General features: G+C 39.6%; 1 protein-coding gene across 2 annotated transcripts in view; it reads right to left on the reverse strand.

Moving 5' to 3' along the window:
* VIRMA (vir like m6A methyltransferase associated) overlaps positions 1-26641 on the reverse strand; it is a 65846-nt gene that overhangs the window by 33434 nt on the left and 5771 nt on the right. The window contains exons 2-8 of one of the 2 annotated variants that reach the window (XM_023222853.2): positions 23251-23366; positions 17661-17747; positions 16209-16257; positions 14305-14473; positions 10361-10483; positions 8349-8621; positions 5507-6647 (exon numbers count right to left, since the gene is read on the reverse strand). In XM_023222853.2, the coding sequence (XP_023078621.1) occupies positions 5507-6647; positions 8349-8621; positions 10361-10483; positions 14305-14473; positions 16209-16257; positions 17661-17747; positions 23251-23366 (1958 nt within the window). The remainder of the gene's footprint in view (positions 1-5506; positions 6648-8348; positions 8622-10360; positions 10484-14304; positions 14474-16208; positions 16258-17660; positions 17748-23250; positions 23367-26641) is intronic. The other variant, XM_023222854.1, reaches the window with a different exon arrangement.

Raw genomic sequence — 26641 nt, forward strand, 5'->3', positions numbered from 1 at the left:
TTACACAGGTAAACATGTGCCATGGTGGTATGCTGCACCTATCAACCCATCACTTAGGTATGAAGCCCAGCATGTATTAGCTACTTTTCCTGATGCTCTCCCCCAACCCCCTGTTCCCCCTTAACAGAGCCCAGTGTGTGTTGCTGCCCTCTCTGTGTCCATGTGTTCTCACTGTTCAGCTCCCACTTATAAGTGAGAACATGAAGTATTTGGTTTTCTGTTCCTGCATTAGTTTGCTGAGGATAATGGCTTCCAAATTAATCTATGTCCCTGCAAAGGACATGATCTCATTCCTCAACTTTTAAAAAATGAAACTTAACCAGATTTTAAAGAAAAAAGAACCAAAACATTGTATTTTTTCAAATACTCAAAAATGGGTTAAAAATCTATCAAAACATCTCTTGACTACAAGATAGAACCAGCTTAATGAAAACTTAATTTTTAAGTAGTAAGATATCATTTTTTCTGAATGTTAAAAAGAATAAAAATTATTTATAATTCTGACTCATTCTCTTCCATTTTAGTCACTGCAAATGGTAACACAATAGCTTTCATAAACCCTTGTCAAAATACAACTAAAAAGTAAATGACAGGCCAGAACTTAATTTTCTCAAAAGCTGAAACTGCCTCTTCATTCCTATTACTATTTAAACCCAGGCTTTTACTTCACAACAATAAATACTCACTAGTAACTGCTTACTACAAAGGCAAACAGAACCCTCAAGAAGACAAAACTCCAGAATTACTATGCTCTAAGAGCATTCTCCTTATGGACCATTCGGAGAATGGTTAAAATAGCAGGCCTCAGACTGCACATCCTTAGAGGTCTGCTTGCAAGGTTGGCCACTGGCTAACTTCTGGGAACTTAGATTTCGAGAGGGTTCCTGTGCCCCTAACTGATAAGAATAGTTCCTTGTGCCTAAATTATTTATGCAAACAATATGGTTATGCTGAACACCTGCTTTCCTTCTAGGAGTCTGGAATTCTGGTAGAAGATAGGCAGTGAGTGCCTACCTGACTATTCACAATAAAAAAATTTGCATGCCAATTAGCTTGATATAATTATTCCACAATGTATACATGTATCAAAACATGTCATTGTTGCTATTTAAAAATAAAAAATAAAAAAGCCTGGGTGCCGAGTTTCTAAAGAGCTTCCTCAACAGGCAACACTTCATACATGTTGTCACAACCTGTTGCTGGGAGAATTAGGCAGGCACTATGTGACTCCACTGTGAGAGGATTCTGGAAGCTTGCACCTGGTTTTCCCAGACTTCCTCCCATGTACCTTTTTCCTTTGCTGAGTATTATATGCTGAGTTTTGTGAGTCCTCCTAGAGAATCTTGGTGCTCTTGGGGACCCTGACATAGGACAATAGAGCCTCACCAACACTTCAAAAAAAAGACCCTCCAAAGTACAATTATTTTCCCTTTCAAAATTCACTCTCCTTCCTAATTCACCAGTTTCTGTCAATAAAACCACAGTTCCAATTGCTACCCTGGCTAGAAATCTCTAGCTCCTTCTCATTTTCCTTCGCCTACTAGGTCCTGTTGCTAAGAGCCAGTACTATTATACAATACAATGGCTATTTCACAATCTCTGTCAATATAAGTACAATATTTGCCTTTCCATTACCTGTTAAGGGCAAAGTACTTAAAACCTAGTACCTAGAAACCTCAGACTATCTTATCTTCCTAATAACTCTAATTTCTTTTCCACTGCAATACATCTTGCAACATCTGAGAATATTACTCTGATCATATCAGTTCTGCTACTCCAAAATATTCAATACCTTTCCATATTCTAAAAATAAAATTCAAATTCCTTAGCACAACGATTCTGGGCCCTTTATTTCCTCTTGTCTGATACCCAAATGTACCTCCTCCATATGGTGGGAAAAAAAACAGTTAGTAAGTAATTACTAGCTTCTTCTCAGTGACTGAAAGCATCACCTATTCTACTAAAAATAAAGTTGTTAATAAGAAGTATCTAAATTTCTCTATAATCTCCAAGACTACAAATGTATCTATATTTGCATACTTAGAAGACTTCCTTTCTCCTGCCCAAAACCAAACTCCTACACTTGTACTCTTGTCCTCATCTCCCACCAAGCCTTGCTCCAGCAATTGATATTGTTTACTCCTACATCATAAACATCTCCCTCTCCACTGACTTTGTAAATGAGTCACTATTCCCAGCCTACAAATATGCTCAAGCCTCTTCTTTTTGACCCCAACATCTCCTTCTAGCTGCTGCCTTGTTTCTTTCTTTTCCTCTTAGCCGAATTTCTTGTTCTGAGACACGGTCTCACTCTGCTGCCCAAAATGGAGTGCAAAAACCTTCCTTTTTGACCCCAACATCTCCTTCTAGCTGCTGCCTTGTTTCTCACTTTTTCTCTTAGCCAAATTTCTTGTTTTAAGACACGGTCTCACTCTGCTGCCCAGACTGGAGTGCAGTGGCACAACCACAGCTCAATGCACCCTTAACCTCTCAGGCTCAAGCAATCCTCCCATCTCACGGTCCTGAGCAGCTGGGACCACAGGCGCACGCTACCATTCCCAGTTAACTTTTTTTTTAATTTTTTATTTTCTGTAGAGATGAGATCTCCCTATGTTGCCTAGGCTGGCCAAATTTCTTTTTTTTGAGACAGAGTTTCGCTCTTGTCGCCCAAGCAGGAGTACAGTGGCACAATCTCGGCTCACTGCAACCACTGCCTCCTGGGTTCAAGCGATTCTCCTGCCTCAGCCTCCCGAGTTAGCTGGGATTACAGGTGCGCGCCACCATGCCTGGCTAGTTTTTGTTTTCTTGTTTTTGAGACAGCGTCTCACTCTGTTACCCAGGCTGGAGTGCAGTGGCCGAATCTCGGCTCACCAGAACCTCCAACCTCCCAGATTCAAAGGATTCTCCTGCCTCAGTCCCCCAAGTATCTGGGTTTACAGGCGTGTTCCACCAAGCCCGGCTAATTTGTGTGTGTGTGTCTTTTTTGTTACTTTTTTTTTTTTTCTGAGACAGAGTTTCACTCTTGTTGCTCAGGCTGGAGTGCAATGGTGCGATCTCGGCTCGCTGCAACCTCTGCCTCCCAGTTTCAAGCAATTCTCTGCCTCAGCCTCCCAAGTAGTTGGGATTACACCCATGAGCCACCATGCCCCACTAATTTTGTATCTTTAGTAGAGACGGCATTTCTCCATGCTGGTCAGGCTGGTCTTGAACTCTCAACCTCAGGTGATCCACCTGCCTCGGCCTCCCAAAGTGCTGGGATTACAGGCGTGAGCCACCGTGCCCGGCCTTTTGTTTGTTTGTTTGTTTTTGAGACAGAGTCTCACTCTGTAGCCTAGGCTGGAGTGCAGTGGCCAGATCTTGGCTCACCGCATGCTCTAACCTCCAGGTTCAAATGATTCTCCTGCCTCAGCCTCCCGGGTAACTGGGATTACAAGCACCCACCACCACACCCGGCTAATGATTGTATTTTCAGTAGAAACGGGGTTTCACCAAGTTGGCCAGGCTGGTCTTGAACTCCTGACCTTAGCTAATCTGCCTGCCTCAGCCTCCCAAAGTGCTGGGATTACAGGCATGAGCCACCACACCCAGCTCTAGTTTTTTATTTTTAATAAAGACGAGGTTTTGCCATGTTGGCCAAGCTGGTCTCAAACTCCTGACCTCAGGTGATCCACCCAAATCTCTTAAAACAGTGGCCTACGCTGTTTCAAATCCTTATTGGCCAATGGCTTTTCATCCACACTTCCTCTCCCACTGCTACATTAAACTACTTTTGCCATAGCCCCAGTTGCAATCTATGTTACAAAATACATGATTTCCTATCCTTATCTTCTGAACCACTGCACAGTATCACAACAAACCATTCACTGGTTCCCAAAACTATTTGCTTCCTGGGTTTCTATTCTCTCCTACTTCTCATTTTGTCTTTCTATTCCTTCTAAGTATCCTGCCTAAATGCATACTCTGCCCACCTCTTACATATTACTGCTCCCCAACCTCCCATCACTGCCCCACTGATTTCCCAGTACACAATCTGTGAGGGTTGCCAGTATCCAGCCTCGAGTGTTCACTTTGGGCCTCTCTACCTTTCTTCCTCAGGGTTTCTCCCAAAGCCAGTAAAGGGTGCTCAAACCACAAGCAAGAACAGCTCAGAAGCATAAGAGTTAAAGTTTCTCGCGGGCATCCTTGAACCAAAGGGGAGAGTTGGTAGATAAATGCCCCAGCCTGAATGTTTTAGGAGGATAAGCAGGAGATACACTTTAACCAGTTCTTCGGAGGGTCCCCAGTAGGATAAGCCCCAGCTGTCCACAGCAATAATAAGCGTAATAACACTTCCTTTACTGGTTTTTCTCCTCTTCTTATCTTACTCTCTTCATGCATTTCTGCTTCGTAGGATAATCTTTCAAACAAAGAACCTGCACCTAAGACTTCAACTCAAGTTATCCTTTTAGGGAACGCAAACTAAGACAAGGTCTGATAGTTTCAGCTAAAACCAGGAATTTGGATAACTGGAGGTTTTAGAGTGGACACATATCCCATCTCCTGCTAATGCACTATGCTTCAAATCAATGAAAATATTAATCACAAAAATAAGTAATAAAATAACACAAATGCCATTTTTCCATTTTTATGTTAGGAAATTATTTACAGGCAAATGGGAAGAAAGAAAGTCTCGAAACAAAATAAAAAATCTACTAGATGGTGGTCCTAACAATGGCAAAACTGTATCAACAGATAACAAGAGAGGTAGATGGCAAAAACAAGTAGTAATGGAACCTTAAAGACACCTTCAACCAAGACAATAAAATTAAGTTAGTAAAATATAATTTTAACTTACAATGTATTAAGAGTAATAACTACAGACAGGTTCACACAGAAAAGCTCTCCTTCCTACACCATCCCTTTGTACCACCTTCCCAGAAGCAAGTCAGCAGTTTCTCATTTATTCTTGCTCATAGACATGCTTATACAAGCATCATTGTTAATTATTAAACTCTTTCACTAAGTCCCCAATTTTGCTTTAAGAACTAACACAGGCCGGGCGCAGTGGCTCACGCCTGTAATCCCAGCACTTTGGGAGGCCGAGGCAGGCGGATCATGAGGTCAGGAGATCGAGACCAGCCTGACCAATATGGTGAAACCCCGTCTCTACTAAAAATAAAAAAAAATAAAAAAAAAAACTTAGCTGGGCGTGGTGGCACACGCCGAGGCAGGCGGACCATGTCAGGCGGACCATGTCAGGAGTTTGAGACCAGCCTGACCAATATTGTGAAACCCCATCTCCGCTAAAAATACAAAAAAAAAAAAAAAAAAAAAAAGAACTAACACAATATAAGCTCACCCACAGTAACATACTTCTCAGTTCTACTACTGAGTAACTGTTCTGAAATATCAAGTATCCTTACATGTAAATAAGTTACCTACAATCAGATAAACAGCAAAATCAACCACATACAATTGTCTCCAATGATTTGTGACACTTATTTCCCAAAAGACAAACATGTCTTACCTAAAGAGAATAGGGTATGGATCATCCCTCTCTGGAGGTCCAGTAATTCGTGCCATCGTTGGGAAAGACTTAACAGGAGGTTGGATCATTGTATGAGGGGCAGTTTCCATTAAATGAAAAACTTCTTCTAGGAGGTTAATAAGCCTTTCTATTTCCACTTCACTTATATTTGAGGATTCCAAAAGATCCATATCCATAGAAGCTTCCACCTCATTTTCATATTCTGGGTTTGTTCTCTCAAGTCCAGCATCTGTGTCGTGATCAGGTTCACTGTGGTTAGGAACAGATGAAGTCTTCTCTGCTAAATGGTCACCAAGTCTTTTAATCTCTGACAAGATTTCATAGAAATGGCATTTTTGGAGAATAGCTGAACCAGCAGTAACAACCCTCACAGTCTGATCTAAAAGTATGAGTTCCAGAAGCTTTTGATAACCACTTTTTTCATTTTGCCTACCTCTTAAAAAAGCTTCCATTCCTTCTGTCATACTAATGACACTGTCCAAAGCTTTAAAAGCATTTAACTTAAGAGAAGATGATACATGATCAGCAAACAGAAGCTCAAATAATCCATTGATCACTCCTGCTTGTAGCAGTTCCGTAACTCCTTGAGCCCCACATTCTGCTAGTGAGGTCACTAATTTGGTCCCAGCTTTGAGCTGTCGAACATTTAAGGCAATAGGTTGGCAAAGCGCTACTTGTAAATTTAAAGCTTGCATGGTCCAGTCTACCAACTGGCCAAGGGAGTCTTGTTTTGTGTTTTTCAATTGCAAATAGCTTAACCCTCTTATTATTAAACTTGGAATTTCTTCTAAAGCTGTTACCCATTTTGCACCTCTGTCTTCTCTATACAAATCTAAGAGTTCTGTTAATTTCACTGAGGCTTCGATTGCCCCTGAATTTTCTTTATCTGGACCTTGATCCTTCATTCTACTGATTTCAATTTCAAAAGTAGTCTTGTATGGACAACTGAAGTATAAGAGTGGTACAAGCTCCCTGTCATATGGATCATATGTCATAGGAGGAACTGAAGCTAAGTCTTCAGCAGTGTATTCAACATCAAAGTTTGGATACTTAAACGTTTCACGTTCCAAGTCAGCAATTCCATCTTCATCACTGGAAATTTGTTCATAACCATCATCCCCTGAAAATTAGTATGAATAATATTTAAGTATTACATCATCTTTGTCTAATGCATAAATTCTGATTGAACAAAAAATAGTTTTAATAAAACATTAAAAATGATTTCTTCAACAAAACCAACTTCTGCCCCAACATCTTATCCACAATTTTATAACATTTTATAATTTCTAATAGAATAATTATGGACAAACTTCCTTTTTCCTGAAAGGGGTGAGACCTGAAAACTGAACAAACATTTTAAGCAAATTCCTCTGTATCTGTTCAGTTTTACAACTAACTCTGTAACAGATACTTTTTCCTCACAGAAATAAAATTAGAAATGCCTCAAAGTAACAAAAATATCTCAGGAGGAAAGAAATTATGCTTGTCCTCTTGAGAGATTATTTTTAAGATGAAAAAAAAAACTGGTTATATTAAAGTTAAATAAGAACTAATATCATAAGGTTAAACCAAATATTTTCAGCAAAACCATTGTAGATTCTTTTTATAACATTAATTTCACATTCCTGAATTTTTATTTCTCTGCATTTACCTATCATACAGTTTTGCAGATCTCCATTATATTTTGATGGAAAATTTGTTAATTTAAAATATGGCCGGGCACAGTGGCTCATGCCTGTAATCCCAGCACTTTGGGAGGCCAAGGCGGGCAGATCACTTGAGGTCAGGAGTCCGAGACCAGCCTAGCCAACATGGTGAAACCCCAGTCTCTACTAAAAATACAAGAATTACCCGAGCATAGTGGCAGGTGCCTGTAAGCCCAGCTACTCGGAAGGCTGAGGGATGAATCACTCGAACCCTGAAGGTGAAGGCTGCAGTGAACCAAGATCGCACCACTGTGCTCCAGTCTGGGTCTGACGGAATGAGACTGTATCTCAAAAAAAAGAAAGAAAACTGCCTGCCTAAAATTTAACTCTTTTGCCAAATACAGTAAATCTAAAAAGAATTATTTGATAATCTGGGAATGGGAAAAGCTAAAAAACCAAAAAAAAGTATCACATGATAATCTAGTTGTTACTTTATAAAAGAGCCCCTGTGATTCTCAAATGACACTCATTTTCACTATCTGCAGAAAAGAGCCAAGGCAGATTATCTGTTATTTTGCATAAATGCTTTAACATTACATGCCATTTCTTGGGCAAATTAGGAGCCAATTAGCTTGAATATCTTTCACTTTTTGCTTTCAAAGGAAAAATAAAGCCTAATTAAAGGACTGTATCATACTGCCACATGTACTTGTGTAATTGAGATTTTTCCCTTGAATTGTTAAAAAGATTGTAGCATTTGCTAAAATATCTAAGTGGCAGACATCTTTAGGAATTCCACCTAGCTTTACCACTCCTTACTCTGAAAACAGCCACCAAATCCCTAACCAACATGTATTTGCTACATGACTCTGTTTTCCTGGCAAAAGCTGATGCTGTCAAGGGGAAACTCATATTGTAGCAAGTCAAACAGAAAACTGAGATACAGTCAGGCAGTTTAGGCTGGTTGGTTAAACAGGGGAGATTAAAGCTAACACACAAAGCAGAGGAGAGACGGAAATCTCATTTCTAGTCATGCCTTGAGGCCTAGCTACATTCTGACCCGTGGGTTTCTTGGAACCCATTTATCTTTGCTAGAAATTCTTTTGCATTTTTCAAAGCTGCATCGAGTTAGTTTCTAGTATGTAAAACCCAAAGTCCTAGCTAACATAACCCACCTTCACCTTCTTCATCCTCTTCACCTTCTTCCTCTTCATCTTCCTCTTCCTCCTCAGGGATACTGTCTACTGTATGTCGATCATCCTCATCCTCATCCTCTTCTTCCTCTACATCCACATCATCTTCATCATCTTCTCCTTCTTCTTGTTGTTCCTCTTCTACTTCTCCTTCATCAGAATACTGCCCTTCCTGGGGAACAGAATTCCGATCAGGAGAAATGGGCTCAAAGTAATCTTCTCTATGAGGAGCATCCTCTTCCTTGTCACCAGACACTGAAAAATTGAGATTTAAGGAACAGATTTTTTTTATTATTATACTTTAAGTTCTAGAGTACATGTGCACAACGTGCAGGTTTGTTACATATGTATACATGTGCCATGCTGGTGTGCTGCACCCATTAACTTGTCATTTACATTAGGTATATCTCCTAATGCTATCCCTCCCCGCTCTCCCCACCCCACAACAGGCCCCAGTGTATGATGTTCCCCTTCCTGTGTCCAAGTGTTCTCACTGTTCAATTCCCACCTATGAGTGAGAACATACAGTGTTTGGTTTTTTGTTTTTGCAATAGTTTGCTGAGAATGATGGTTTCCAGCTTTATCCATGTCCCTACAAAGGACATGAACTCATCCTTTTTTATGGCTGCATAGTATTCCATGGTGTATATGAAGGCACAGATTATTTTAATGGTTTAAATGACACAAGGCAGCAAGACTGGATATGACAACTACTTAATGATATTTTGGATGATGTAGCTTACAAACATCCTTAAGAAAAAAAGAATTACCGTTTAAAAAATATTGAGTATACATTGTACAACTTCTACAATGAGCAATAATAAAGTATACTGTTAAGCCATTCCTTTTGTTTTTAGCTTTTAAGTAGCTATACAGATTTTTATCTTTTCCAATACATACTACTTATTTTTATTTTATTTTACTGAGACAGAGTCTTACTCTGTCGGCTAGGCTGGAGTGTAGTGGCATGACCTCGGCTCACTGCAACCTCTGCCTCCTGGGCTCAAGCAATTCTCCTGCCTCAGTCTCCCGAGTCGCTGGGATTACAGGTGTGTGCCACTACACCTGGTTAATTTTTGTATTTTTAATAGAGACGGGGTTTCACCATGTTGGCCAGGCTGGTCTTGAACTCCTGACCTCAAGTAATCCACCCACCTCGGCCTCCCAAAGTGCTGGGATTACAGGTGTGAGCCACCACGCCCGGCCTATTTTTATTTTATTTTACTTTTATTTTTAATAGAGACAGGGTCTCCCTATGTTACCCAGGCTGGTCTCACACTCCTGGGCCCAAGAGGTCCTCCTGCCTCAGCCTTCCAAAGTGCTAGGATTACAGGCATGAGCCACCACACCCAGCCCGCTACTACTGATTTTTAACTGGTACTCTTTTGTACATGTCACTACAGCAGAGTAGTGAGGTGGGAGCACTTCTTGAACTCGGGAAGTCAAGGCTGGAGTGAGCTGGGATGGCACCACTGCACTCTAGCCTGGGTCACAGAGCAAAAACCTGTCTCAAAAAAAAAAGAAAAGAAAAGAAAAGAAAAAGAAAAACACAAGGAAATACTGCACAGCATGGGGAGAGACTGCATCAAGATTTGATTACTAGCACCTAATTTCTTTTCTTTAATCAAAAAGCACTATTAGCCAGGCACAGTGGCTTATGCCTATAATCCTAACACCTTGTGAAGCTAAGGCAGATGGATCACTTTAGCTCAGGAGTTCCAGCCTGGGCAAAATAGTGAGACCCCATCTCTACAGATATTTTAAAAATTAGCAAGGCGTGGTGATGCACACCAGTAGTCCCAGCTACTTTGGAGGCTAAGGTGAGAGGATCACTTAAGCCCAGGTGGCCAAGACTGCAGTGAGTCACGAACACTGCAAGGCTGCAGTGAGCCACTGTACTCCAGCCTGGGCGACAGAGTGAGACCATCTCAAAACAAAAACAAAAATGTCCTATTAACTAGGGGGGAAAACCTTAGCACTGGTTTTATTTATACCTGGCAGAGGCACAGGATCATCTTCATCATCATCAGGTGGAGGGGGTCCTGGAGGAGTTCTTGGTCCCCTTGGCTGCGGTCTTGGAGGGCTTCCATTAAACTGATCTTCTTTCTCCCCATCAGCTAGTGTTTTACGGGAGACAGAAAAAGAATTTTCAAATTACAGATGGCCCCCAAACAACATGGCTTCGAACTGTGTTTCAAATCAGTTACATGTGATTTTTTTTAAAGCAAACAGAGATCTAAAATACGGTATTTGAGGATACAAAATCTGCATATATATAAAGAGCTGACTTTCTGTATATGCAGGTTTCTCAGGGCCAATTTCAGGACTTGAGTATGCACAGATTTGGGTATACACAGACAGTCCTAGAACAAATCAATCCCCAAGTAGAACAAAGATAATCATGTCAAAGTATAAGGAAATGAATGGGTGAAAAATTACCTTTCATCACTTGAGATTTTCATCTTCAGAATTAACCGATAATAAACTTTTTCTTCCTGGTGTCTTAGAAATTTTGCTATTTAATCTATATTAATAACATTAGAATTTCTGACTTCCCACATACTGAAAAAATACTTTTCATCATTTGAGACTTCTATCTTAAGAATTAACTGATGATAAACTCTTCCTTCCTGGCATCTTAACAGAAATTTTGCTAATTAATCTATACTGGTAACATTAGAATTTCTGACTTCTCACATACCAAAATATAATGTATACACTCTTAGGCTTGGGCATAATCCCAGAGAATGCAGATTTTATTTTCATGCAAAAAAAATATGGGAATGTTCAGCTTTATTTGTGATAGCCAAAAAATAGAGACTACCCAAATGTCCTTCAACAGGTGAGCAGTTAAATAAATTTCGGTACATCTATACTTTGTAATACCACTCAGCAATAAAAAAGAACAAACTATTCATATATAATAACTTGAACTTCAATGAAATTATGCTGAATGAAAAAAGTCAATCTCACAAAGATACTGCACGATTCCATTGATGTAACATGTGTAAAATAATATAACTACAGAGATGGTGAACAGACCAGTGGCTGCCAAAGGCTAGAGACGGGTGGGATGAATATGGCTATAATGGGGTAATAGGGAATCTTGGGGCAATGGTGTAGTGAAGTTCGGGGTTTTGTTTTTTTGTTTTGTTTTGTTTTGAGATGGAGTCTTGCTCTGTTGCCCAGGATGGAGTGCAATGGCACGATCTCTGCTCACTGCAGCCTCCACCACCAGGGTTCAAGTGATTCTCCTGCCTTAGCCTCCCAAGTAGCTGGGACTACAGGCATGCACCACCACGCCCAGCAAATTTTTGTATTTTTAGCAGAGATGGGGTTTCACCATGTTGGCCAGGCTGGTCTCAAACTCCTGACCTCAAGTGATCTGCCCTCCTCAGCCTCCCAAAGTGCTGGGACTACAAGCATGAGCCACGGCACCCAGCCCAGTTAAGTATTTTGATCATGGTGTTGGTTATGCAAGGCTGTACACATGACGTAAAAATGCAGAGTTACACACACACTAACAAGTGCATGTCTAACTAGTGAAATCTGAATAAGCTCCACAGATTGCCCCAACACCAGTTTTCTGGTTTTGATATTATACTTATAAAAGATGTTATCACTGGGGGAGGTTAAAAAGTGCACAGGACTTCCCTGTATATTTCTTTGCAACCTCCTGTCAATCTATAATTATCTCAAAGCAAAAAGTTAAGGGGCCAGGTGTGGTTGCTCACACCTATCAACCCAGCACTTTGAAGGGCTGCGTTGGGAGGATCACTCGAGGCTAGGAGTTTGAGACCAACTTGGGCAACATAGTGAGACCCGATCTCTACAAAAAAGATGAATTGGGGCGGAGGGTGGCACACGTCTATAGTCCTAGCTACTCCACAGGGTGGGGTGGAAGGACTGCTTGAGTCCAAGATTACGAGGTTATATTGAGCTATGATCAGGCCACTGCACCCCAGCCTGGAAGACAGAACAAAATCCTGTCTCTAAAAACAAAAAAAACTAAATTAAAAAAAAGTTTAAATAAAAAGTTAAAAACACATGTATATATGTACTTAAGTGTCAATTTTAAAACAAATCAGTAAATTGAACAATTTTTAGAGTAACCACTACGTATGTCAGACACTATGATAAGACTGAAAACACAAATATATGTAAAACATACTTTCTATCCACAAGGAGCTCACGGTTTGGTAAAAAAAAAAACAAGCACAGAAAAATGAAGGACTAAAAGAAAAAGAAAATGAAAGAGTAGCTGTGCTTAGCAGGTAAGATATATATAAGAAAAGTACAGTGTATGACCACCATCAGAAAAAAAAGAGCTCACACCACATTACTGTATCAGGATTCAGAGAAACAAAGGTCATTTATAGTCACAAAAATGTTAATTATAAAGCAAAATATTATTCCTTAGTGACTTTAATTACAATTTCAAAATGCATTCTTGAAACTCCTTTTATTTATTCATTTTGTGTGTGGGTTTTGGTTTTTGTTTTTGAGACAGGGTTTTGCTCTGTTGCCTAGGCTGGAGTACAGTGGCACAATCATGACTCATTGCAGCCTCAACTTCCCAGGCTCAAGGGATCCTCCCACCTCGGCCTCCAGAGTAGCTGGACCACAGGCACATGCCATCATGCCCAGCTAATTCTTTCTTTTGTTTTTTTTGATAGGGGCAGGTTCTCCCTATGTTGCCCAGGCTGGTCTCACACTCCTGTGTTCAAGCAATCCTCCCATCTCAGCCTCCCAAAGTGTGAAGATTACAAGCATAAGTCACCATGCCCAGCCTATGTATTTATTTCTACAGATGGGAGTCTCACTATGTTGCCCAGAATGGACTCGAACTCCTGGGCTCAATCAATCCTTTTGCCTCTTGAGTAGCTGGGACCACAGATGCATATACCACAGATGCATACCACTTTTGCCTCTTGAGTAGCTGGGACCACAGATGCATACCACTGCAGCTGGCTATGAATCTCACTATGTCAACTTCTTTTTTTTTTAACAGACATAGGGTCTCGCCATGTTGGCCAGGCTGGTCTTGAATTCCTGACCCCAGGCAATCCTCCCACTTCAGCCTCCCAAAGTGCTAGGATTACAGCCATGAGCCACTGCACCCAGCCTTGTGGTCAACTTCTTACAGTGATTAACAATGGAGTGAGAAGAGATTCTAAGAAACATGAGTCCAGCTGCCTACCTTCTGAAAGAAAGCCACTGAAGTTCTTATTTTTCTTGTTTCCAATTAATGAGCAAAAGGTTCTCAAAAGTGGAAGAAATCTACATTAGTTAAGATGTATATACCTAATCAAATTTTATATGCACTCTTGAAAAAAAATGTCATTTATATAAGTACTCCGGGAATACACAAACTCCCTGCCTATTTTTCAATTCATTTACAAATAATTTTAATAGTAAACCATGAATAGTCACTGGATTGCACTGTCATTAAGATATTTTAAATGGGAAAAAATTCCCTTGGATCAGTTTTAAAAGCTCTCTAGGAAAACAGAGGAAGAAAATAAAATGTCACCACTTCAACATAAAAAGAAACTCTTATAGACAAAAATGGGAGACTAACAGATAGCTATCTTGTCAAGTCTTAAGCAAGGTTTGAAAGGTGAAAGAAGTGTGCTTGCTCACTCCCTCCCACCAATCCCTCACCTTCCCTCCCTCTCTCTCCCTCCCCTTCTCTCTCTTGCCTTCTCTTCTTTCCTTCTCTTCCTCCTATCACCCCCTCTTCCTCCCTGTCTCCCCCTCTGCTTCTCCCTCTCACCTCCTCTCTCCCTCTCCCGGCTCTCCCCCCTCTTCTTCCTCTCTCCCTCTCGAAAAATAAAACAAAACAAGAACAAAAGGTAGAAAAGCACTCTTCGAATCATTTTTTTTTTTACACCACGGATGTAAGTTTCACTTGCAAAAGCAAATATAAAATTCTCACCATGTTTTGGATTCCTTTTCAAACTTGGTTGTGGCTGGGGAGGTGGTGGAGGTGGAGGTGGTGGTGGTGGAGAGTCTCTGTCATGGCTTATCACTCTATCCACTGATCCATATATTGCCAGTGTCAGACAGTTATACCAGCCTCTTAGCACCAGACCATCAGTATTCACCTGATTTTTAGGGAGGGGAAAAAAAATCTTTCCAAGTCATGTTTTAAAATGCTAGAAGTTAGCTGATATCAAATTAGATTGTGGTTCAACTAAAGTCTTTAAAAGTAATGCTGAAAATGCAAAGTCAACACAAAGTGAAATTCACCCAGGCACAGCTTTTAATGTGGCTCTCCAGAGTTACCATAACTACACCTGCACCTGTCCTAAGATTGTATCTCCCAGTCCTATGCTTTATGTCAACCTTGTTCAAAAGTATAATCAGACTCCAATCCAGGAGAAAAGAAAAAAGAATAAAATTAAGTAGGAGTTATTGCTAATTAATAAATTAAACCCCAGTAGGTACAGGGGTGGTAGAAGGGACCAAAAGCACAAATCACGCTCAGTCTCAAGAATGATAAAGTCCATAAAACTGCATAGCATTCTTCTCACAAGCCAAATTCATACATGCAGGTATATTTTATGTACCCACATTGTACGTTAAAAAGTAAGCAAACTGGCCAGGTGCAGTGGCTCACGCCTGTAATCTCAGCACTTTGGGAGGCTGAGGTGGGTGGATCAAAAGGTCAGGAGTTGAAGACCAGCCTGACCAAGATGGTGAAACCCCATCCCTACTAAAATTACAAAAATTAGCGGGGCGTGGTGGTGGGCACTTGTAATCCCAGATAATCAGGAGACTGAGGCAGAGAATTGCTTGAACCCAGAAGGTGGAGGCTGCTGTAAGCCAAGATCACACCACTGCACGCTCTAGCCTGGGCGACAGAGCAAGACTCGGTCTCAAAAAAAAAAAAGTAAGGGAACCCAGAGGCATTATACAAATGGTTTTTGCAAAGAAACTTTCTCCTAAAAACATTAAAGACTTTTGCCAATGCCATTAACCTTCAATATTTCCCTATAAGATAAAAATAACTTTATGATTTTTAGAGTTTACCTACATTAATAGCTAGATCTTCATAATTAAGAGAGCAGATATTGTCATTCCCTTTTAGGAAATAAGAAAACCAGAGCATGTGAAGAAGAGCCTGCAATAGAAACCAAAGACCCTGACTTCAGAGTTCTCTTTCCACCCCACCATGTTGGGTAAAGACGAAGTTATAAGTGTTACCAGGGCCCCTTCTGGAGGCACGATAAGGAAAAAAAGAAATTAATATTTCTTTGTTAGACTAAACAGGGAAATTGTGGACCAGAAGAAGGGTTCAAAGACCGGCCAAGGATTGACAGACTGAACAGAAATCCCACTGGAAGGAAGATAAACAGATAACAAAGACAATTTTCAGTCTAAACAGGATACAAATGATTTAATGCCCATCCCCCCGAAAACCAAACAGCAAGCTGAGTAGCACCATACCAGGTCATAATTATTTTTGCATTCCACATCTGCCACTAAATGCTTCCAGCATGGCAACTGGCATATCAAGAAAAAAGGCATACTTTTTATAGGAAAGGAGAAATATGAAATATGTACTTTTAAAAGAAACTTTAATTAAGGCACAGTAGTGTCTAATAACAATTTGCCTGCCTGTCATCTTCTGAACTTGCCTATCTAAATGAAAGATGGTAAAGCACAAATGCTGGCCTCTTCTTGACTCGAAAGAGGAAGAAAGAGCTTTATAGGTAGAAAACATTACGATGTCTTTACTGCATTATAAAATAGTGTCTAGATGCTAGAAGAATCAGATAAGAGATGACATTCTGCAACACTGATTTATATGGATCAAAAACTGACTTCCATAATTACCTTTGAGTTAGGTCTAAAGATGATGGAAGTATTCTCATCATATTCCAGGCTGTCAAGAGAGTAGAAATAAATATGTAAGCTCAAACACTGAACATCACAGTTCATGAAGATGTCTTTCTAGATTCAAATATTTTAATATAATCAAATGCTAGATTTTTGTTTTGATTCAATAAACCAAAGTTTGAGTTTAATGTTCTGTCCCCCAAAATGTAATATAGAAAAAAATAAATCAACCCCAGATTCTGAATTAATTGCTTTGGGGTTAGTATGGACATCAGTACATTTTTAAAAGCACACCAGGTAATTCTAATGTACAGCCAGAGTAAAGAACCACTTTGCATTACAGTCATACAAAAATGCAGACTACAACCAAAATTTAAGAAAAGCACCTGTTTTTATTAAGTAGGTACTGACATAAAAACACCCCCAAATACTAAAAATTACCTGCTTCAAATTATCTAAGGTTTCCCTTCACTTAAAAAGAGTTAAATTATTAACATAATTTAATAATAAATGAAAAGGATCAATAACAGAATGAGTGATATCTAAGAAACTGTTAATTCCTGATAGGAATAGACATTTTCTCATTTTTAAGCTGCCTTTAATTTTTTTTTATTTTATGAGTTCTAAGTAAACCCATTTGTTTGCAGACATCATAACAACAGGTTTAATAATACCCAACCTGAAAAAAACTACGTAGCATGTACTAAATAATCAAAAAAGAAGCTATCTACTAACAAAAGTTTCATTTTACAAAATGTGGCTACGGAATTATAAATTGCACAGTAGTGTGATGTGAAAGACACATATAAAATATTAGCTCTATATTAGAATCGAAAATATTTTCCAAATTAGAAGGTTACTATCATGTGTGAAAGTATCATGTATACAAGAAAGGCATGCATGAGTAACAAGTTAACAAACAATGTCTGTTTCACACATTTAAATTTTTACTTTATAAACTCAACATCTCCTTAGGAGTTTGACTTTTTTTTTTTTTTTTTTTTTGAGACGGAGTCTCGCTCTGTCGCCCAGGCTGGAGTGCAGTGGCCGGATCTCAGCTCACTGCAAGCTTCGCCTCCCGGGTTTACCGCCATTCTCCTGCCTCAGCCTCCGGAGTAGCTGGGACTACAGGCGCCCACCACCTTGCCCGGCTAGTTTTTTTGTATTTTTTTAGTAGAGATGGGGTTTCACCATGTTAGCCAGGATGGTCTCGATCTCCTGACCTTGTGATCTGCCCGTCTCGGCCTCCCAAAGTGCTGGGATTACAGGCTTGAGCCACCGCGCCCGGCCAGGAGTTTGACATTTCTTCAGTACAGCCTTGACACAATTAAACCCTGTGTTCTTGGGTCTACCAGCAGATATATCCTTTTCTTCTATCTAAAGAATCAATCAAAAGGTGTTGCTTACTAACTCATGAGTTTCCGGTGAAATTACCTAGCAGGTACATACCTTCCCAACCTATCGAAAACAGGGGCACTTGGTTTGCTTACGTTGTTGAAGAATAAGTCTAATTGAAATGTATGCGGAGATGTCTCTCTGTGAATGAAACAAAGTTGAAACATCAGCCTTTGTAACAAACACTTCCTAAATTAAAACAAATAACACAGTAAGTACAAAGTTAAGAGCAATTCTAGAATTAGAATATGATATTCCTAAGATTTAAATAACAAAAACATAGTTAACTATGATATTGTATGTAATTTTATTTACATCCAATCTCAAGTAGCCAATGGCTCCTTTTAAGTATTATTGAATATCAAATTTTAATCAAGTACATTTTGCATGATATCACTATTCCTTTGTTTTTGAGACGGAGTTACAGTGTTTCGCTCGTTACCCAAGCTGCAGTGCAATGGCAGGCATGATTTCACGATCTCGGCTCACAGCAACCTCTGCTCTTGGGTTCAAATGATTCTCCTGCCTCAGCTTCCTGAGCAGCTGGGATTACAGGCACGCACCACCATGCCCAGCTGATTTTTTTCTACTTTTAGTAGAGATGGGATTTCGCCATGTTAGCCAGGCTAGTCTCCAACTCCTGACCTCAGGTGACTCACCCGCCTCGGCCTCCCAAAGTGCTGGGATTATAGGCGTGAGCCACTGTGTCTGGCCTCCCCTTCCTTTTAGAGACAGTCTTGCTTTCTTGCCACGCTGAAGTGCAGTGGTGTGACTATAGCTCACTGTAACCTCGAGCTCCCAGACTCAAACAATCCTCCTGCTTCAGCCTCCCAAGTAGCTGGGACTACAGGTATATGCCACTACACTGGGCTAATTTTTTTTTTTTTAAGTAGAGACAAGGTATTACTATGTTGCCCAGGCTGGTCTCGAATCAAGCTCCTAAGCTCAAGTGATCCTCCCACGTCAGCCTCCCAAAGTGCTGGGATTCAGGCATAAGCTGCTGCACCATGCCTCTGACCTTTCATTATCAAAAGAATCAGGGATTAGCTAACTTCAAGTTGTATAATTACAATTTCAACTGAATCCACATTAATACAAAACTATAATAGTAATGTTAGCATCAGAGCCCTAAGTTGTGACTTAAAGCCAATTGATATTTGTACAGCAGCAATTTACAAAAATATTTTGGGGTTTCTAAAAATAGATTATTTGGTTAATATCAGAGCCTATTTAATTTGCACTAGACTAAAATCTTGCTACCCTTTATGTAAAAGATATTATACCATAGCACCCTTGGTTGAAATTCCTCAAATTCAACTAAAATCTTGACTTTGAACACCATATGCTTTATTCTTGTTCACTTATATAAAAATCCAAATGCTAATAACTATAATGTCTAGAGTACTGTCAAAGAGTTTCCTGTATGCACTTCTGGTAGAAGCACAAACAGGCATAATCGTTCTGAAAAGCAATGTGGCAATAAAATTCAGTAGACTAAGAAAATGTTCAAATCAAGTTACTGTTTGAACGTATCTCACAAATTTCACGTGCTGGAAATTTAATCCCCAATGCAACAGTGTTGGGAGGCAAGCTAAATAAGAGGCGACTAGGTCATGAGGACTCTGCCCTCATGAATGAATGAATGCTGTTATCTGGGGAGTGGATTAGTTACTGTGACAGTATGCTTGTTAACAAAGCAAGTTCTGCTCCCTTTTGCTCTCTTGGGCTCTCTGGCTCTTGCCTTCCACCATGAGATGAAGCTGCAAGAACGTTCTTGCCAGATTGCTGGCACCTTGATACTGTCCTTCCCAGTCTCCAGAACTTTGAGATAAAAACTTCTTTATAAATTATCCAGTCTGTGGTAGTCTGTTAAAGTAACACAAAATGGACAAAGACACACCACTTGATGTACTTTTTTCTAGAAAGTGTTTCTACAGAAAACCTTGATATTTGAACAGATTTTTTTCAAGAGGATATTCATCATACTATATTACTTGTAATTTGAAAACTACAAACCACCTAATGGTCCCCACATAGGAGACTAATCAAATATATTTATAGTATAGTCATTCATTAGACTATGTAGCTATTAGAAATCATAACATCAAATAATATTTAATGATGTAAAAGTACTCCTGATATATTATAAATGAAATAAAGGAATACATAAAACACTAAAAAGTAACAGCAAAATAACAACATACATTTGCCTTACCCAAATTCAATCACATGCGCCCAACAACTCTAGTCTCTTCCTCTCACCCTTCTTTTTTTCTTTTCTTTTTTTTTTTTTTAAGATGGATTCTTGCTCTTGTCACCTAGGCTGGAGTGCAGTGGTGCGATCTTGGCTCACCACAACCTCTGCCTCTCAGGTTCAAGCGATCCTCCTACCTCAGCAACCCAAGTAGCTGAGACTACAGACACGTGCCATCAGGCCCGGCTGATTTTTGTATTTTTAATAGAGATGGGGTTTTATCATGTTGCCCAGGTTGGTCTCGAACTCCTGACCTCAGCTGATCCACCCACCTCACCCTCCCAAAGTGCTGGGATTACAGGCATGAGCCACTGCACCTGACCCCTCTTGGCCCTTCTTTAAACTAGACCCTGGACTTCAGTATCTCCAGAAAAGGAAAAAGAGCTAAAATAACAACTCTTTCTTTACTTTTGAGACCCCAAAGGCTCAGGTCCTGGTCACTGAAAAACGATTTAAAGAATCAAAGGAAATCTGACCGCATTAGACAGTCATCTTACAACTCGGCGACTCTAAAAAACCTAACCTCACGTAAGGTATCATATTTACAAAAAGTAATAATAAAATAGATATACAAGCATACATATATATATATATATGTATGAACACACACACACATACAAACACACATTAAAAATATATATCAAATGTTAAGATGCTCTTGGAATAGAGGAATTAAAATTATTATTATTATTATTTTTTTTTTTTTGAAACACAGTCTTGCTTTGTCACCCAAGCTGGAGGGCAATGGCACAATCACAGCTCACTGCAACTTTGAACTCCTGGGTTCAAGCAATCCTCCCACCTCAGCCTCCCAAGTAGTAAGGACTACAGGCATGAGCCACCATGCCCAACTAATTTTCAAATTTTTTGTAGAGATGGGGTCTCCAAACTCTTGGTCTCAAGTGATCCTCCTGCCTCGGCCTCCCAAAGTGCTGGGATTAGAGGCCTGAGCCACCCACCCTACCAGAATAAAGGGATTAAAGGGATTTTATCTAAGCATTTCTAAATTTTATAATGAGAAAAAACACTATTATAAAGTATGCCCACAAATATTACTTGATCTCTAACACTGCTTTCAACTTTCAGATTCTGGTCTTCCTGGCTCTTTTTTCTTTCTTTTTTTTAAGATGGAGCCTTGCTCTGTTGCCCAGACTGGAGTGCAGTGTTGCGATCTCAGATCACTGCAACCTCCACCCCCCAGGTTCTGGCGATTCTCCTGTCTCAGCCACCTGAGTAGCTGGGATTACAGGTGCGCACCACCACAGCTGGCTAATTTTTGTATTTTTAATAGAGACGTGGTTTCACCATGTTGACTAGGCTGGTCTCAAACTAGTGACCTCAAATGATCTACCTGCCTCAGCCTCCCATAGTGCTAGGATTACAGGCATAAGCCACCATGCCCGGGCCTCACTCCTACATTTGTTTTACTGCATTAATACTTTATTTTACTGTTCCATAGCATACTATTCATGTATAAATTTGTTTCTGATACTTTATGTTTAGAGTTATTACAACATGAAAAGCCACACATCTCCAGCTAAGAATAAGGAAGAGGATTAGGATAATGGAAAATGAAACAAATAATCCTACCAATGGCAGCTAATTGCTGAAATCCAACTTGTCTGTTATGGTAGCCAGCCTCTAAGATGGCCCCAATGACACTTGCTTCCTGGTATTCACACCCTATGTGGTAGGGTGTATACCCTATGTAGGCCCCTCCCACACTGTAGCAGCAGAATATGTAACCTACAGAACATGGTAAAGATGATAATACGTCACCTTCTGATATTAAGTTATAAAACACACTGCCTGTGGCTTCTTTCTTAGGCATGCTCTCTCACTCTTAGATCACTCACTCTGGAAGAAGCCGCGTCATGACATGAACAAGTCCATGGAGAGGATCTCCTGGCAAAGAAGTGAAGCCTCCTGCCAGCAGCCCCGTGAGTGAGCTACCAAGCAAATTCTTCAGCCCCAGTCTATATCTTGACTACAACTTCACAAAAGAACCTGAGCCAGCTAAGCAACTCCCAGAATCTTGACCCTTAGAAACAATGTGAGATAATAAATGTGAAGTTTTAAGCTGCTAAATTTGCTATACTTTGTTATGGAGCAATAAATGACAAACTTTCTTTGGCCAAAAGCAGTACAATTAGAGAAGACTGTTGGATATACTACCATTACCCAATCTTTCTCATTCTACACAAAGCTCCCTTTATAGGAAAATCAGGAAAAAACATATAGGAAAACATGAGTCAATTTTCTTAAACATGGAAAAAAATATATGAAGTCAATTATAATGCTCCTCCACTATAAACATTAAAGATTTTTCTTGTTGTGTATCTTTTAATTTTTGAATGGCGCCTATGAAGACTTTATACCTATTTCTACAAACAATGAACTATTTTCCACAATTATGAAGAAACAAGCCCTTAACTTTGAATCTGTCCCATAACACGCATCACAAAGTAGCTAGTTTAACTTTTTTTTTTTTTTTGAGACAGTTTCATCTTGTTGCCCAGGCTGGAGTGTAATGACACAATCTGAGTTCACCACAACCTACGCCTCCCAGCCTCCCACGTTCAAGCAATTCTCCTGCCTCAGCCTCCCGAGTAGCTGGAATTACAGGCATGCACCACCATGCCTGGCTAATTTTGTATTTTTAGTAGAAACAGGGTTTCTCCATGTTAGCCAGGCTGGTTTCGAATTCCCGACCTCAGGTGATCCTCCCGCCTCGGCCTCCCAAAATGCTGGGATTACCAGTCCCAAAGTGCTAGGTCAGACCAGTCTGACCAATATTGTGAAACCCCGTCTCTACTAAAAATACAAAAAATTAGCCAGGTATGGTAGCGGGGTAATCCCAGCTACTCAGGAGGCTGAGGCAGGAGACTCGCTTGAACCTGGGAGGCAGAGGGTGCAGTCAGCCAAGATCACGCCATTGCATTGCAGACTGGACAACAAGAGCAAAACTCCATCTCAAAAAAAAAAAAAAAAAGGTAACAATAACGATAATAATAGTAAAATGCACTTGTAAATATTTCAACTAATTCCCACTTATTTTCAAGAGAAAAATCAGGTTAAAAATACTTCATCTACCTGGTTATACCATCCCAGAATATTTTAGAAAATGTAAACCTAACACCATCAGTTAAAAAAAAAATGAATAAAGAAAAATCTTACCTAGTACACAGGTCAAATAATTACTGTTTTCAGGTTTAAGATGATATATGCATTATACAGAAAATATAGACCTAATTACAATGCAGCATAACCATAACTGAAGTTTCAGGATTTTATTACTTGTAAAATATTCCCTTACATTTTTGCATTTAAGAATATGTTTCTAAGACAATCTTTTACCAAAAAATATTTTTAAAAAGAGAGTTGACTTACCCATATGCTCTATTGTCTGGCAGACTGCTATGGGCTCTTACTCCTGGGGGTATGACTCGGACTTCATTGATATAAACCACACATGGAAAACGAACCACATCTATATGAGAACTTTGCTGTAACAAAAAAAAGGCCGGAGGGGGAAGGGTGCGGAACATTCTGTAAAACAGTTTCTCTATTCAAATTTTATTCATTCACAATGTCACATATAACTTTAACATTCCATATCATTAAGTATCACTAAATATATTATATTATTTACAGTGTTGTATAAATAGCTGATAAGATGTACCTACTTAAGTTTCTCGATTTGCATAACATTTTCTGCCATGCATTTACCTCTCTGCTGATGTTTTGCTTAGACTAATACAGACCCAGAGTCCCTTATCTGAAATCTCTGGAGCCAAATGCCTTCTAGAATCCTGACTTTTAGATTTCTAGAAAGATAATATAATCCAAATACTGCATATTACTTTAGGCCCCCCAGTGGCTTCTGCAGCAGCACCCTGTAATCAAAACACCAATATTTCTGCAGCCACACGTATCAACATTCACACTAAATAAAGATTAAAACAAGCACCATATCAGTTCAGATTAGACTGCATGGCCACATGAATTCAGGGCAGGGACTTTTTGGTTTTGGTGGAGGTTTTTTTTGCCATTTTTGAATTTCTGAATTATAGATAAGAAACTGTAAATCTGTACATAGATCAGCTTACTTTGTTAAACTTATATACCAACTAATATCAAGGGATCAGGGAAAGCATTTAGGTACAGAACAGTTGAAATAAACCCCTCTTAAAATTAAAAAAAAAAAATCACAAACTAAGACTTTATTATAAAAAAAAAAAAAAATAGAAGCAGAGGTGCATGCCTGTAGCCCTAACTACTCAGGAGGCTGAGGTAGGAGGATCACCTGAGCCCAGGAGTTTGAGGCTACAGTTGAGTTATGATATGATTGCCTCACTGCACTCCAGCCTGGGTGACAAAGTAAGACTCCATCTCTGGGGAAAAAAGAAAAACAAACAAAAAAAGAAACAGCATAAATTATATCTAGTATATACTTACCTCTATCATTTGACACAGGATTAGACAAATATAATTCTTATTTTCAATAATTGAAAAGAGAGTTTTCGCATTGTTTTTGGACAATTTTATGTCAACTTTTCCTAGTACTTCAGTCAACTGTCATTACCTAGTGGTCAAAGTTCATCATGAGAAGAATGGCTCACATTATTTGCATCTAGAAAGACTGAGTCTCTCTATAAAAAATATATGCTTAACAACAATGAATTTAAGGATTTACAAATAGCCATTCAAAATCTATTTTGTTTGTATGTAAAAGAGTTTCTATATTCGTTGCTACCAGTTCTATTAAATATTTATTTCTAAATATTTATTAAATGTCGACTATGTTCCAAAGTATGCTAGTTCTGAGGCTACAAAGACAAGACACAATCTCTGCCATTATGGAACAGACAATCCATTGTGGTAGACAAGTAAATTGCCATGATACAGACTCACAAAGGATGCTATGAAAATTCAGAGGGGTATTTAGGTCCCCAGTCCAGGTTGTAGGCAAACAAAGAGAAGGCATGCACAAAAGGAATGCAAATAAGAACTTGGAAGGTTCACAAAAGTGCAGCCCAGGAGCCATGGCTCACACCTTTAATCCCAACACTTTGGGAAGTTGAGGCAGGAGGATCACTTGAGGACAGGGTTCGAGAAGATTAGTCTGGGCAATATAGGAAGATGCTGTGTCTATAAAAAATTTAAAAATCAGCTGGGCATGGTAGCACATGCCTGTAGTCCCAGCTACTCAGGAGACTGAGGTGGGAGGATCACTTATGCCCAGGAGGTCGAGGCTGTAGTGAGTCGTGATAGCATCACTGCACCCCATCCTAAGCAACAAAGCGAGATTCTGTCAAAAAAAAAAAAAAAGGAAAGAAAGAAATTGCAAACATAGTTCATCATAGCTAGAGGGCAGAATAGCAAAATAGGGGAGGAAAGCAGAGAAGAATAGCTAAGGACAACCAACAGAATTACAAAAACAAGATTTTCATCCACAGTCAGAAGACAATTCCAAATCTGTATCTCCAACTAGGACCTCTCTCCTGAGCCCCAGGCTACTATATCCAACTGCCCACTTGGCCTTTCCATTTCAATGTCCCTTGTGCACTAAACTCAACAAATCCAAACTGAATTTCTCCTACATCAGTGATGACATCACCATCCACATATTGCCCAAGACATTATCATCCTGGACTTCTCATCCTCTCTCATCTATATCATCTATCTATTCAAACACCAAATCCTATTGATTAAAGCTCTCCTCCATTCTGGCTGTCACTCCTTTAGTTCCATATACTACATCACTCCAATATGAATTACAGCAATAGGAACCTAACTGATTTTGTGCTTCTTTTTTAAGTTTTGTTTCTTAAATTTTTATTTCAATAGTTTTTAGGATACGGGTGGTTGTTTACATGGATAAGTTCTTTAGTGGTGATTTCTGAGATTTTAGTGTACCCGTCTCCCAAGCAGTGTGCACTGTACCCAATATGTAGTCTTTATCCCTCACCCCCATCCCAGCCTTCCCCCTCCGAGTCCCCAAAGTCCAGTATATCATTCTTATGACTTTGCATCCTGTGCTTCTTTCTTGCCTCCCATCAACCCATTCTCCTATTGAAGTATGGTCTTTGTAAACTATACATGTACCACTCCCCGATCCTTATTGCCGCCAAGCAAAATTCCTAGGTCTTAAAACAAGACTGGCTTCTTTATCACTCCAAACTTACATCCCTAGCCTACCATGCTTTTTATTATTTTCATGCCCTCACTCATGATGTTCTCTCTGCTCAAAATCCATCACATCCCTCTGCCCCAACTCCTCGTACAAGTAAACTTTCTCTTGAAAGCTGAGCCAGATCAAATCTAGATAGGTGCCTCTCCTCCTAGTGCCTAAAGTCCTTTACTAGCTGAATCGTAATTGCCTCTTATCTCTCCCATTAGACTATGTGTTTAAAGAAGACAGATCTATGTCTTAGTTTACTGCATATTCATAGTGCCTAGTATATTCATTTAATAAATGAATTTTTAATAGGCACTTGATTAATGGTTATTGAATTGTGTTTTCAGAGAAATAAAAACAAAGCCTAGGAAAACAGGTTGACAATGGGAAATCATGGAAGGTTCATGATCAGGAAAGTAACAGGAATATGAAGACTGGCCAGATTCCACAACTCCAAGCCACAATTATCTTTGGAAGGAGTCATTTACCTGTATGTTTAAAGGTCACAGCATAACTGTTTCCCTTCCTCATTCTTCTATCCCTGCAATTATCTTCTCTTTCTACCCTCTCCTTTAGCTATCACATCTACTGCTACCACTT

Source organism: Piliocolobus tephrosceles, chromosome 7 (genome assembly GCF_002776525.5).
Source record: "Piliocolobus tephrosceles isolate RC106 chromosome 7, ASM277652v3, whole genome shotgun sequence".
In the NCBI taxonomy this organism is placed as follows: domain Eukaryota; kingdom Metazoa; phylum Chordata; class Mammalia; order Primates; family Cercopithecidae; genus Piliocolobus; species Piliocolobus tephrosceles.